The sequence below is a fragment of the Accipiter gentilis genome, chromosome 6, assembly GCF_929443795.1.
Source record: "Accipiter gentilis chromosome 6, bAccGen1.1, whole genome shotgun sequence".
In the NCBI taxonomy this organism is placed as follows: domain Eukaryota; kingdom Metazoa; phylum Chordata; class Aves; order Accipitriformes; family Accipitridae; genus Astur; species Astur gentilis.
In genome coordinates this window covers 34,523,770-34,537,177 of record NC_064885.1, presented here as the reverse complement: position 1 = coordinate 34,537,177, position 13,408 = coordinate 34,523,770, and the positions used below count along the sequence as shown (strand labels likewise).

Below are 13,408 nucleotides of genomic sequence, written 5' to 3'. Positions count from 1 at the left end.
CAACCACCACCACCACCACCCCAAAAAAAACAAACACCCAAAACACCATCACAAGATATTCATAAAATTCTAACAAACCCATGGCTTTTAAACATTCACCTACATCTTTTAGAAGAGTCTGCATCTCAAGTTTAGTCTTTCAGCTTATTCCAAAAAGGGAAAGCCAAGGAATAAACCAACAATCAACTATTCTTCAAAAAGTTGCCCTGATTCTTACTATTTAGGCCTACACAGTTTTGAAGACCTGTAACTCCAGAGTCTATATTACTCCAGCCTCTGGCCTGACAGTTGGGCTTTCTGAGCTGTATTCCATGGACTTTGGTGGGATTGGCAACTTACCGTCACAGAAGAAGTGATATTTGACAACATCACACATAAATGCAAAATGATTTCTCAAGAAGTTGGTGTTTCACATTTTGGCCTAACAGGCTGGCACTTTCCTCACTGTGCCTTATTTAAATGTTGTAAGATATCTGAAAGCTGTCAAGAATTTAAATTTTGAATATCTATTTCCTATTTCATAATGAAGGGCTTCTCTCCCAACCTCCTTTTTGGATTGCCAGTATACTCTAAGTATGGGTAAAATTTGACCTTATTTACCAGAGAAGGCTAGACAGAATGAACAAATGAAATACCTCTCTAAAATCATGTTCAAAGTGTCGAAGCTGCAGGCATTGTTCTAGTTTTAGGTGATGCTTGGTCCAAAACTGATCAAAAGCCTTTTCTGTTTCATCCAACTGAGCCAACAACCTGTTAAGAAATTAGAATGAAAAGAACCTACTTATTTCCTATAGTTCCTTATTTTAACTCACACCAATTGATGGCAGAAAGCAGGGTAGGGAGATGGTGGGGAGCCTACATCTATGTAAGAAGGCTCTATATCAACTTTCCCCTAAGCAAAAGAAAATGAAATTTGCAGTGGGACAGGCAGGAGTGTGACTGATGAGTGACAACTACATGGATCCGCTGTGGCATTTGCAGTCCTCCCTCCTGGCCTGCAACAGGAACACAGAGCTGTTACATGCGCTGGCAGCCAAAGGCAGATGTCTCTCCATAGCTTCCACCCAATTCTTCAAATATAATTCACCCCATGCTAATACAGATTGAATATGATGCAATTATTATTTTAAGGAATGTTTAAAGCAGACCTCTACCACTTGTTCATTTTCTTCGCCCATCAGAAATAGGCAAGGACTGAATATTTTTTCCCAGTTCATTAAAAACAATAGATTAGAAGCTCTTAATGCCTCCCATGTACATTGTTTCTTTCACTTTGTGTAAATGATGAAACATTTATTCACAAACAAATTAGTATCAAGGTGTCATACATCTTGAGTAAAATGTCTGACACCAGACTAGTGAGTCACTCTCACAGTCTCTCAATGATCTATTAATTATATTACAAAGTAGAACACTTTAAACAGAAAAAAAAGTTAAAATAAATTATTCTCTGAATATCCTATATTTCAATAGGTGGGCACTGTTTGGGCAGGCAGGGGCCCAGGCCTGATTGCCTACAAGCCCAGTGAGTGCTGGAATCATCAAGTTATTCGGGCAAACACCAATAGCTCCCTCCTATTCCTCTCAAAACCAAAGTTCTGTTTTCAGTCTATCCCAGAAAAACGTGGTTTTAATCAAAGCTAGCTGTCGAATTCAAGATGAATTAGCAAATTCCTTTGGGATGACTGTTTAAAGGATTTTAAAGTATTCAGTGAAAAATATCAGCTCAGCTTTACTTTTGGCAGCTTTGTTCTCAGTGAATGCAGACACACTGAAATACTAGCATGGCATTTCTCTTTCCACTGCATCACATGGCACAGCAGAAACTTCTACACAGTGACTAAAAGCTTTATGGTACTAACTAGCATTGTAGGAAGGAATAGGGGTTTCTCTCTCTCCCTCCATGCAGCTGTGAAGCGGTATGTTTCAGAGTACCATCTTTATCTGTTCCTCACCCAGTGTTTCCACAGACGTGCACAAGCACATACCCTCTCATCTCACATGGATTCAGACGCCACTTTCTAGCCAGGCATGGAAGTTTGGAGGATATATGTGTTGTGGGGTAAATCCCACATTACATCTTCAGCCAGGTAGTTAGTGGTCCAACCAAAAATTACCAAGAAATTCAGGACTTCTTTGAACTTGCCTTGACAGTTTAATCAAGTAGCTTCCTCAAAGCTACTCCCTTCTCTGAGTTACCTGTCCAATAAACGCTGAATAGCTGAACCAGTGGGAATTTATAACCTGCGTATTTAAATCATTTAAATTACACTTGCATTTCTTAGGAATAAATTAGCAACTTACACAAGGTAATCTAGCTTCACTGACCTTTCTACTGTTGCCACATTTTCCAGTTCGTCTGGACTGAGTTTGCTGTTGGCGCTTCGGGTGACTGGCTCCCTAATGCATGTCAGTAGGGTGGCCCCCTGCTTCACAGCTAGTTTCAGCTCATCCTGAGGGAAAAAAACCCAAGCCAAACAAATTGTATATACTTATTCTGACAACACTCACATCTCTTAGATGGACAACATAGTAATGCTAAAGGGGGATTCTTTCATAGGTATTAAATAGTTGGAACAAAATAGAAATGCTTACCAAATTTTATAAGTTTTTCTAGAAATGCAGAGTCTAAATCTATTCACTCTGAATAGTAAATATATTGCTGAGGAAAGGAATAGTATATAACTTATGAGCAGATTGCATTTCTGACCAGGCAGGTTGCAGAATAAATTATTCTACCACAAATTGAATGTGCCACAGATTGTTCAGTGAGCTGAGAGACTGTGCTGAGACATGGTGCTGCTTAATGGAATTTCCTTAAACAACATTGTGAAATGCTGAGTCACAATACATCAGCTATCAAGGAGTCATCCACAGAAGAATGTGTCTTCCCAGCATGAAAGATGAGCAATGAAAAGGACAATGAGGCTCAAACATTAACATGTCAGCTGAGGAGTCCCCACATCACTGCACACTTGTTGCATAAAACGTGTTCTTGTGCTAATATAGCTTAAACAGTATTTTTTCTCTTGTGTTTAACCTAAGGTGTTTGTTGACAGTAGTAATGTTTTCTTCTGAGCCCTACTCTGCAAAGCTAAACTTGCTCCAGCTTTTTATAAAAAAATAAAACGACAGTCATTGATTAGTTAGATCATTCTGTCTATATCTGGATTTTCCTCACGGGTGTTCTCTACATCTGCTCCAGTGTGACTTCATCCTTTCTGATGAACTCTTCATCAGGAGCCCATGCTATTCCAGATGTGATTCCATCACACCCTCATACACTAGAAGTGACATTTCCCTCTTCTATCATTCCTGACACTGTAAAAAGTCCCTTTTCATAGTTGAATCAAATCGACCTCCTGAACCCCAGTTTCTCTCCTTTTCAGTAGTTTCCAGACAATGGACTCCCAAATGATGGCACAAAATTTTGTTAAATCAAAAATCATATATTATGCTGCTGGAGCTGTCATGAAACAACATTCACCTTCAGCTTGCTGTGGTGGTCAGTGTGTGCAGAGAGGAGCTCCTCTGTGCACTGCACATCGTTGGGAAGTTCAGTCTCTGCTAGGTCTGTTCCAAAGGTCTGTAGCATCTGTGCTGTTGTTTTTACTGTCATTGCAAAGTTTTCAATAGCCTGGAAAAGCAAGAGCATAAAGTCACAGATTGGTTTTTTACCCTTAGCCCTTTAACAATGCTTAGTCCTTCAGGCACACTGTGCTGCAAGTATTACATGCTTGTAAAGCTGGCCATATTGGTCTTTTTTGGGTGAATATGCTGAAAGTTGCAAATTAAATCCTGTGTCACAAATTATCTTTTTACAGGCCTACAAGTATTGTCATCTCCATGAACCAGCTGCAGAACTCCCAGAGCTTAAAAGACATAATGAAACCACAGAGGACATCAGCTTCAAAGCAAGGACTGGAACTTCAGATCCTCTGCCCGTGCTTGCTGGGAAATTCTGCTGTGTTTAAGATTTTAATTAAGGCTTTATTTAAGTTGAGGAGATTCTGAAAGTATATAGGGCAAAGCCTTTTTACATTTATATTTAGTCAGCCATTGTTCACTCAGCAGCAATCATCTTCCCCTGACTTCTGAAAATGTGCATCCCCATCCTGCCTATCAGTACTAGATGCATTCCAGTTAATCCCTCCCATCTGTTCATATTAGTACACAAATACAAGAACAACAGTTAAAATGCATAAATCCATTGGAGCATTGCTGTTTCTTTATCACCTGGGTGCACCAACACAAAACTTGCCAGAAATCTGTGGTTTTACTGAAGAAAGGGGAAGTGAGGAAGGCTTAAAAACAATGCTGCCTTTTCAGCAGAATCAGATTTGTGAGATGCTATTAAAACCTTTGTATCTAGTAGCAAGTAACTGCATGGGAAGTTTTTTCATGATCATGCTCCAATTTCTTTAGGACTGTATTGTCCTTTATAGCTCTTTATTCTTTACACTTTTTGATCTAACCCACCCAATGGTTTGAGTCAGTCAGCAGCACTAGGGATGCTCTTACACCCAGTCAAACACTACATAGTTGTTGCATGTTACATTCCCTTCTCCAGCAATGGTGGGAACTCCCCATTTGCAACTATGACAGTTAAAATTATGCTGCGTGCTCAGTGAAAAACAAACTGGAGGTAGATCATTCAGAAAGTGCAGAGAGAAATTACATTCCACATATATGATCTGAAACATGCCCTAGATGAGGCAATGCTAGCAGAGCTCATAGCCTTCTTCCCTTTTTTTCCCATAAATTCATGCCTGCTTTCAACATAAGCAGTACAGACCCACATATGCTCTGGCTTATTGCTTAGCAGCTGTAGCCTGCTGTTCTCAGCACTGAAACTACTGGAATAAAGTTGGCTGAAACGTCACACTTCTGACTGCAACACAGAGCCATTGACGACCAAAGGCCACTTACTAAAAGCCAAAAATGTACTCGGTGAGCAAGAAAGCTCATAGGCTCCTAGCTATTCAAGATACAAAAGCAGAAACAAAGAACTATGTAATGAGATTGCTGTGTCACTACCGTTTAGCAACAGTTTAAAGCTGTTTCAGAAAAAAAAGCATTGGCAGGACAAGATACGAGAACACTAAGAGAAGCAGCAAAGGGGATAAAGACTGTAGCTCAGCAAGACTGAAAGGTTGTTTCAAGGTGCCATGAAGGCCGACACTTCCCTGATGACAACCTCTTATCCAGCGGAGATTCCTTGGCTGACTGCACCATGCACAATGAGCTTATCAGTGTTTCACTTAATAGTTTCTTACCCCCACACTCTCCTGTTCGTATGAGTAGTAAATTGTTTCATATACCTAAGTTACGTCTGTGAGTTTTTTTCAAGTCTTTGTGCTTGGTAAAAGTTTTTCAAACAAATTTAACCAAAAGAACTGGGGATTACATAGCCACACTCACGTCAAATCTTGGCTTACTTTTATTTACATATTTTACCAAACTATATAGTCGTGCTTTATGTAAACTCCCGTCACTAACAAACAATACAGCCTTTGTTGTGCCTCTTTTTACTCCCCTTCCTCATTTTTTCAAGCCTTTAGTTGTTTGAAAGCTCATATAGATGATTCCTTCAGACTCACCCCTCCTGCAAGGACAGTTTCATATTTTTGATACTTTTAACATGTAAGCCTGTTCACCTATCTCAATCCTAACCTCACTGTAGTCAACACAGCTATAAATGTAACAAACCAGTGTTAGAGGAAATTCAGATTCTGTGTTTGCATATTTAGAAGCCTGAAATGTTTGGTGGTTCTCAAGGAGAGTAAAATTTGATTTTATAAGGACAGTAAAACACAGAAAATTATAGCAGGAAAGTGACAAAAGTGATTTGACTTAACAAAGATACCTCAGAAAAGCTCTTTTTCCAAGTGTTACATGTAACCCGCACGTCAGCAACAACAGACTCAAATTGAAGGCTGCTCAGAACACTGCAAAATATTGGGACTACGTAGATATGAGCTCAAACATACCAGTCTTGCAAGTAAAGCCACAGATGCAAACATTGCATACAGTCTCCAGGAAATTAATTCATTTTCCAGGATCAGGACCCAGATTTGCCTGTTTTTCCTTAGATAGGATGAGACAGTATTTCGGCTCCTAATGTGCCAGAATTTGGGATCTGTTTTTTTGTAAACTGTCACCTTTTCTGGGCACCATAATGAATTATTTACATTGTTCTGAAGCAGCCACTGAAATGCATTAACCAACCCCAAAAGGCAACAAACCAACCTGTTACAAGTGTCCTCAAAGGTAATGGAACAAAATGTCTTTCTGCCTTCCTACAATTATTAACTGTTCTTTGGTTACTCAAAATAAGACCTAGCTGGAGTGCATGTTTACGTAGCACAGAAATGAAAACAAAGGAAAATAAAATCTAATGTCTTGAGTATTTTTCTTCTTTTAAGAACATGGACATAATTAATCATTAAAGTGAGAATTTTGACATTTGATTCAGTAAAGTGCTAAACAAAGCATATATTCAACTTCAGCCATGAACTGAATGAAGGCCTATGAACCTCAACAATTATTCAAAAGCTAAGAATGTGCCAAAGGGCCTTGCTGAATAAGAATACTGTGACACTGCTAGGCCCTAGTCCAGGTCAACAGTGAGATACAGATTACTACTTCTATTACAAGCTTTTGGGGAATTTACCTTTCTCTATTTGAGTCATGGATTTCCTCTTTCCATGAGTCCCTAGCAGAATCTGCAGGCTGAAATGCAGCTGAAGAGTTACTACTTAATGGTTACTCTACATTTGTCATCTGGACAATTCTGGGTGTAGACATGGGTAAGAACAAAACCAACACTCACAGTTCGGTGATGTATCCACTGACTGTGGCCATACTCCAGGGTTCCTCCCAGCTCCCGGGTCAGCTGACTTTTGTCAATATAGCCATGCAGATCAGAGACAGAATTTAACATGATGATCTGTAAATTAATCCAAACACAATGGACTGAGAGAAATAATGAGCCCTGTCAGTCATTGTTCCTAGGATCTGGGTTTGCCTTAAACATGTATGACCAAAGTGCAGTTCCACCACAGGCAGTAAGTTCTTATTATGTATTTGTTCATGCAATGGCCACAGTTTACTTCCAGGAGATTTTGCCTTCTCAACATATACGTGGCCATTCTTGAACTAACCACAACTTGACATCATCTTGTTCCTTGCTAGGCTGAGGATGCAGTCAGCTTTTGCATGTGCATCAAGAGAAAAAGTATGGTATTTCACACAAACTTCCATCAAGTAATTTCTGTATTTTCTAGATAACTGTTATTTACAGAGAAATGGAGGAGTAGGCAGGTTAAACAGCTTCCTCAACACCAAACACTTGATCCAGGGAAGTGCTGAAATGAGACTATTGAGAATAAGATTGTCCTTTCAGTTGTATCATTTTATGGCACTGTATGTCCACTGAGCTCACTGGCATTATTCTATTTTAAACTATGATGAAAGAGAAAGGACAGACAAACCTAAATCCATTTTCTTACTTTAAAAAGTCTCCTTACCACTAGACCTGCTTAATAAAAGCAAAAGCAGATTTTGCATGTGGCTTCAGGCAAGCAGTGTTACCTTTTGGCAACCACTGTAAAACTGGCAATACGTGTGGTTACACAAATAGCATACATGTATTTAATTATGCCTTGTTGTTCTAACAGCTAGAAAATACACCATTATTTCAGCAACAGAAAAACAAGATGTTGAGCACAATTGACTAGAAATTTTAAGCCTTAGACTTTAATATATATCAAATTGTATTATATCACTCCGCTGTTTAAAGAAAGGATAACTGGCTATGCCTGTTAGCAGGCTCCAAGGGAGCATGGTAAGTACACTTGCAAGCACTGTGGACAATGACATGAGCACAGATGTATGGAGGCAAGAGGATGTATATTCTACGCTGATAGTGCTCTAAGAAAAGCCTTAAGAACAAACCTGAACAGGTTTTTAGCTGATCTTTGTTACAAAATCATTCTAGAATAATTCAGGTTGGCAGGAACCTCAGGTCTCTAGTCCAACTTCTCTCTCAAAGCTGGGTCAGCTGTGAGATCAAAGCAGGTTGCTCAGGGCTTCATCCACCTGGGTCTTGAAAACCCCCAAGGATTGAGACTGTACAACATTTTGGGGCAATCTGGTCCACTGCCTGATTATCTTTATGGTGAAAAAGTTTTTCCTTGTATCAAGTCAGAACTATCCTTGTCTGACTTTATGTCTGCTATCTCTTGTCCTACTGTCATGCACCACCTGGCTGCATGCTCTCAGTAACCTGCCTGGAGGGACTGCAAAGCTGCTGTTATGTCATATTAACCATCCCAAGCCTTCCCTTCTGCAGGCTAGGCAAGTCCAGTTCCCTCAGCACCTCCTTATAGAGCACATGCTCCAAGTGCTGCCCTTGATGGCTCTCTGTTGACCTCACACCAGATTAATATTTTTCTTCTACTGGGGGAACCAAAACTGGACAGGGCATTTATTCTCAATGCAATCTAATGAGAGCCAAGCAAAGAGGGTTAAACACTTGTCTCAATCTGCTGGCTCTGCTTCTGTTAATACTGTTTCTGTTAATGCAGGATGCTGATAGCTTCCTTTGCTGCCAGCGTACACTGCTGGCTCGCATACCGCTTGCTGTCTACCAAGTTCCCAGGTCCTTTTCAGCAGAGTTGGTCCCCAGACAGTCAGGCTACAGCCTGTATTGTTGTCAGCTGTACAACACTGCTGTGCTGTTGGGAGGGAAGAACATGGTTTCTTTCTTCTTGAGGAAGAAAGTCCTTCTGGAAGGAAGTCCTTCCCAGTTGCAGGACTTTGCATTTGTCCCTTTTGTATTTAATATGCTGGTCACCCCATTCCTGGAGTTTATGTTCCAGTGGCCCTGTCTCTGAGTGTACCAACTGCTCCTCTCAGTTTAGTGTCATCTGCAATCTTGTTGACAGTGCACCCTGTTGCCTCTTCCAGGTCATTGATAAAGATGTTAAACAGGGCAGGTACCATTAGGTATCACTACACCACCACACTTGTTGCCCACTTCCAGGTAGAGTGTGACCCATTGACCACTACCCTCTGAGACCAATCATGCAACTAGTTTTTAAATCCATTTAGTTGTCCCACCCATCCAGACTTTAACATCCTAACCTGGATACAAGAATATTGTGGGAGATGGATCTGGTCCCATGGACCTGTATGGGTTGAATATTGTCAAGTAGTCCCTGACTCAATTCTTTTTCACTTCCAGCAGTTCATCTTCTCCTTCAACCCTGCTTCTAAACACAGAGGCCAGGAGGAGACCTTGTTGGTGAAGAAATGGAGGCAAAGAAAGCACAGTGTACCTCAGCCAAAGCTGAAGGGAAAACTATTCCCTGGATGTGTTACCAAACACTGTTTTGTTATGACCAAAGCCAGAAAACTCAAAACACTACATCATCTTGGAGTAGCCTCAGACTGGAATGTGAAGGCTACGTACTACTTCTGAACTGCAAATCACCTTTGAGAAATTAAGTCTTAACTGCTTTGTAGCTCTTCTCCATCAGAGGTGTTGCTGACAAGTTGGAAATCTTTTGATACTCCAAACTTCACTGAAACTACAGAGGAACACTGTCATGCACTTTTCTTTTAGGAACATGTTTGATTTAACCTGATGTGCTCAGCATGAGCCACAAAGCAAATCTATTAGTATTGCTTGCTATGGTGCTACCTGACAGGGCACAAGTCTTCACCCTGCAGGCATCTCTGCAGGAGAAAGCCTAGGAGCAATCCAACATCCATCTAAGAAACCAATCTTACTGAGCATTAGCATCTCCCAGACTGAAGACAGCCACATTCAGTAAGCTGAAGAATACAAGAGAGTAGCAGTTTGGAAGAGGAGGGTCTGCATAAGCAGGTCAGCATGGAACACAGAGCCGTAGTGGTGTTGCTTCATGATGAAAGAAGTCACATTCTACAAAGGTCAAAGAAGTGTCTGCTATGGATAGATTATTCAGCCTTTTGTGTACACTATGAAGATGCTTTAATTCCCTTCGCACGATGGCAGATTCCTCAGGTAAATGACTGGGTGTTCCTTTTGAATTCCCAGATTTTATCTCAGTTGAACTGTCTCGTGTTCCTGGGTAATGATATTTAATCAAATCACTATCCCAATAGAGATTTACCTCAGGAGGATTTATTAACCATATTTGTATGTCAATAAATCATATAAATCCTGCATCTCCTCGTTGTGTCTTGTTTATTATTTCAGCCTTTATTTCCTGCTCCTGCTTGACCTTCTGGCTTCTACTCAATACGATGTTGATTTAACACAGCAAATCTATTTTACTGAATATATTTGCAGTCTGATAGCTCAGATAAACTCTTTAACAAATGTTTCCTTAACAAATGCACACCATATTCTCGAAGCCCCTTTTGAATACTTATGTCCTGGCCCTGACTTGCTTATCATTGTGATAGGAGATGCAACCCATCCATGGCCCAGTTATGACATTAGTGTTGTCATAGTCCCAAATGCACAACATGAACAAACAACCTGCAAATAATTTAAAAGATGATGGCATTATTAAAGATAGGTACTGATACCTAATTCCTTGAGTAAGGATGTCTCCCATGGGAGAACTCCTCTCTGGCCCTGTTGTCATGTAGGATGCTATTTTCAAGGGGGACAAATAGGTGTTGCTCTCAGTAACCTACCCATTCTGAAATTGGGACATACACAGATGGCCTTTCTAGGATGGGCTACAAACACAAGTAAAAGGCTCTCCAGAGAGTATGGCAGACCCCAGAAACTTAGGACACCTTTAGCACAATCCTAAGCAACTTATAATAGCATCAGACATATGTGGACAGCCTGTATATAGACCTGAGAGGCTGTCTACAGATATCTGGCAGGAGGCAGGCAGATCTAACAGCAAACACATCATGCTCTTAGTTTTTGTAAGACTGCTTTCTAAGAGCTCTGTGGACATACTCAAGATGGCTCAAAATCTGAATGTTCAAGATGACCCCAAACTAAACTCATACCTTAATTTCTCCTGCCTGTAAGAAAGATAAGTTATTACTTAATACATAATGCAGAGCTTGACTCCTGCCTAGAATTAAGCTCCCTTCCAACTTTGATAGTTTCAAGTTGGATTTGAAATGCAATACTGTCATCAAATAAATTGCTGAAAGTATAGAAGATGCTGAATTGTTAGAAAATGCTAGTCCTTGATGAAGTTGTCCCTTCCCAGGCTGCGGTCGCTGGTACAATAGTTTCTATGGTAACAGATTGCGGCTTATTAAGTACAGGAACATCCATTTTTTAATAAAATTAAAAGATTTTTGTTTGTAATCAAACGTACATTTTTAGATCAATTTTGCATTTTAATTGCCAAAAAGCCACCCTTGCCAAACTACAGTCAATGTTACAATTTAATCCACAATAACCAAATGAGTATTCATGATTCCTCTTTTGTATGCATTGTAATAAATGGGCTGCTGTCTTTTACTTCAGAAGAAGCATAAAGTATCTTAAACACCTGAACTTCAAACTTAGGTGTTGACAGAGCTAGAATTTGTTGGAGGAGAGCCATAGGTCTTTTGCAAAACAATATAAAACCACAAGCAAAATCCAAAACAATCATATGAAATCACTCCAGTAAAGTCATTGTGGAACACAGTATGAGTCTGGTCCAGGACAAAATACCATCAATAATCATAATTCAAGTTTATTTATAAAACACTTTGAAACCACATGCAAACATGCAGCTAGGAACAACTCCCAAAAGAGTTCTCAGAATCTAAACTTAAACTCTTTCAGGATTGATAACCTGCTTCAAATCACATTCTCATCAACCCACGGCATATGCCAAGTGCATATAAAAAGTAGTAAAAACCAAACCGTGAACTTTGAGAGCGTGGGGATCATAAAAGGCATTAAGAATAGGCAGTGCTATGCAAGCACTTAATGGTGCCACTGTCGGCAGGCCCCATGGATAATACATAAAATAGTGCAGAATTTGGCCCTAGCCTTTCACTGCTCTGTATTCCTAAATACTTATGTTTGCCACTGGAGTGAGAAGATCTACGTCTGCCTACATCAGGGGAATGGCTCCACTGAGTTAAGATGTCAATACTTAAAAAAATTAGTCTCATTTTATAGCTAGACTGCCCTTCCACATGCGAACATGTCCATTAAATACTGTGAAGCATCCACTGGTAATTAACTCTCTGCCATTACTATTATATACACCACACAGACCCAGATAAAAGTCCCCAGTTGCCACTTGCAATCAATTTTCAGTTACTGGGTTATGAGAAATTGCTGACACCTAAGAACTGCAGACATGGAGATAAAGAAAACACATGGACAAAAAAAATGCATGCTTACCGGTACCTTCATTTTAAAGTCATCTCGATAGAGTTTAATGCCAATGTCAGCGATTGTCCTTTGGATAAAGCGGGAGGGTCGCAGGACAAACACCAGTTGCAGGTTTCCTGGAAATGCTCCCTGCAAGAAATATAGAACTATCAGCAGGCACAACGCTGCCTCACAGGAAGGCCAAGGGAATTTTCAGCCCAGTGTTTCCTAAAGGGGGCAAAGCAGGTAGGACTTACTGAACTTTGCCCAGTCCAGCTGCTAATAATACCAGCTGGTCCATTCAGCACATACCCATTGTCACAGTCTCCAAAGCCAATAGAAAGACTGGCCCATGGATTTTACTGCCCAGCCATACTTTGTTTTTCTGATATGGATTTAGCACAGAGCTCTAAAGTTTCTGCACTTGTGTCTTCCTCCCCCAGATCTGAACCACACCAAGCCCTCTTTTGCCCATTCTTTTAGGCTGCAGCCACTGGAGGGCAAAACTGGCTACCCACGTTGGATTTGGTGAAAGAAGCTGGTGGCACAGATGAATTCCCCAGGCTGACCTACCTTCTCACTCTGGGAAGGCTTTTTAATCTTTTTAACCTCAAATATTTTTCCACACACAGAGGCACTCAACACATTCATCAGACATGGCCCTGTCTGCAACACCCAGCCTACATCTCTCACACACTCCTCTGAGCTCATCAAGCATAAAAAAGAATTATAGAAGAGAGCAGCTAAAAAGAACTGAGAATGAAAAGCAATCTGTCTAAATTCCTTAAAAGAACTTAGTCACCTTGGTCATGCCTCCATCCTACACCTCTGTACATAAGTGCTTGCTCCTCACACAGCACATGTTCCTGGTAATAGATGTATAAAACCAGCTGCTTTTATTAGCACTGAAAATCAATGCTCTAGCTCTGACTTTTGCAAATGAGTTATAATAAGCTATTAAGAGTTTCTGACAGAGATCACTTACTACCACGCAAACACAAGTCCCTTGGGATCTGTTTCTTTCATAAGCAGGCCACATCATCACTCCTCAGTGCACAGAAGGGCACT

At 40.4% G+C, this 13,408-nt stretch overlaps 1 protein-coding gene across 12 annotated transcripts in view; it reads right to left on the bottom strand.

Annotated features, from left to right (window-relative positions):
- Nucleotides 1-13,408, bottom strand: part of LOC126039961 (guanine nucleotide exchange factor DBS-like) — a 210,890-nt gene that overhangs the window by 135,505 nt on the left and 61,977 nt on the right. For 11 of the 12 annotated variants that reach the window (XM_049803865.1, XM_049803868.1, XM_049803863.1 and 8 more), the window contains 5 exons: nucleotides 12,371-12,490; nucleotides 6,833-6,949; nucleotides 3,488-3,637; nucleotides 2,329-2,453; nucleotides 636-750 (listed from right to left, as the gene is read on the bottom strand). In XM_049803865.1, coding sequence (XP_049659822.1) covers nucleotides 636-750; nucleotides 2,329-2,453; nucleotides 3,488-3,637; nucleotides 6,833-6,949; nucleotides 12,371-12,490 — 627 coding nt within the window. The remainder of the gene's footprint in view (nucleotides 1-635; nucleotides 751-2,328; nucleotides 2,454-3,487; nucleotides 3,638-6,832; nucleotides 6,950-12,370; nucleotides 12,491-13,408) is intronic. The other variant, XM_049803864.1, reaches the window with a different exon arrangement.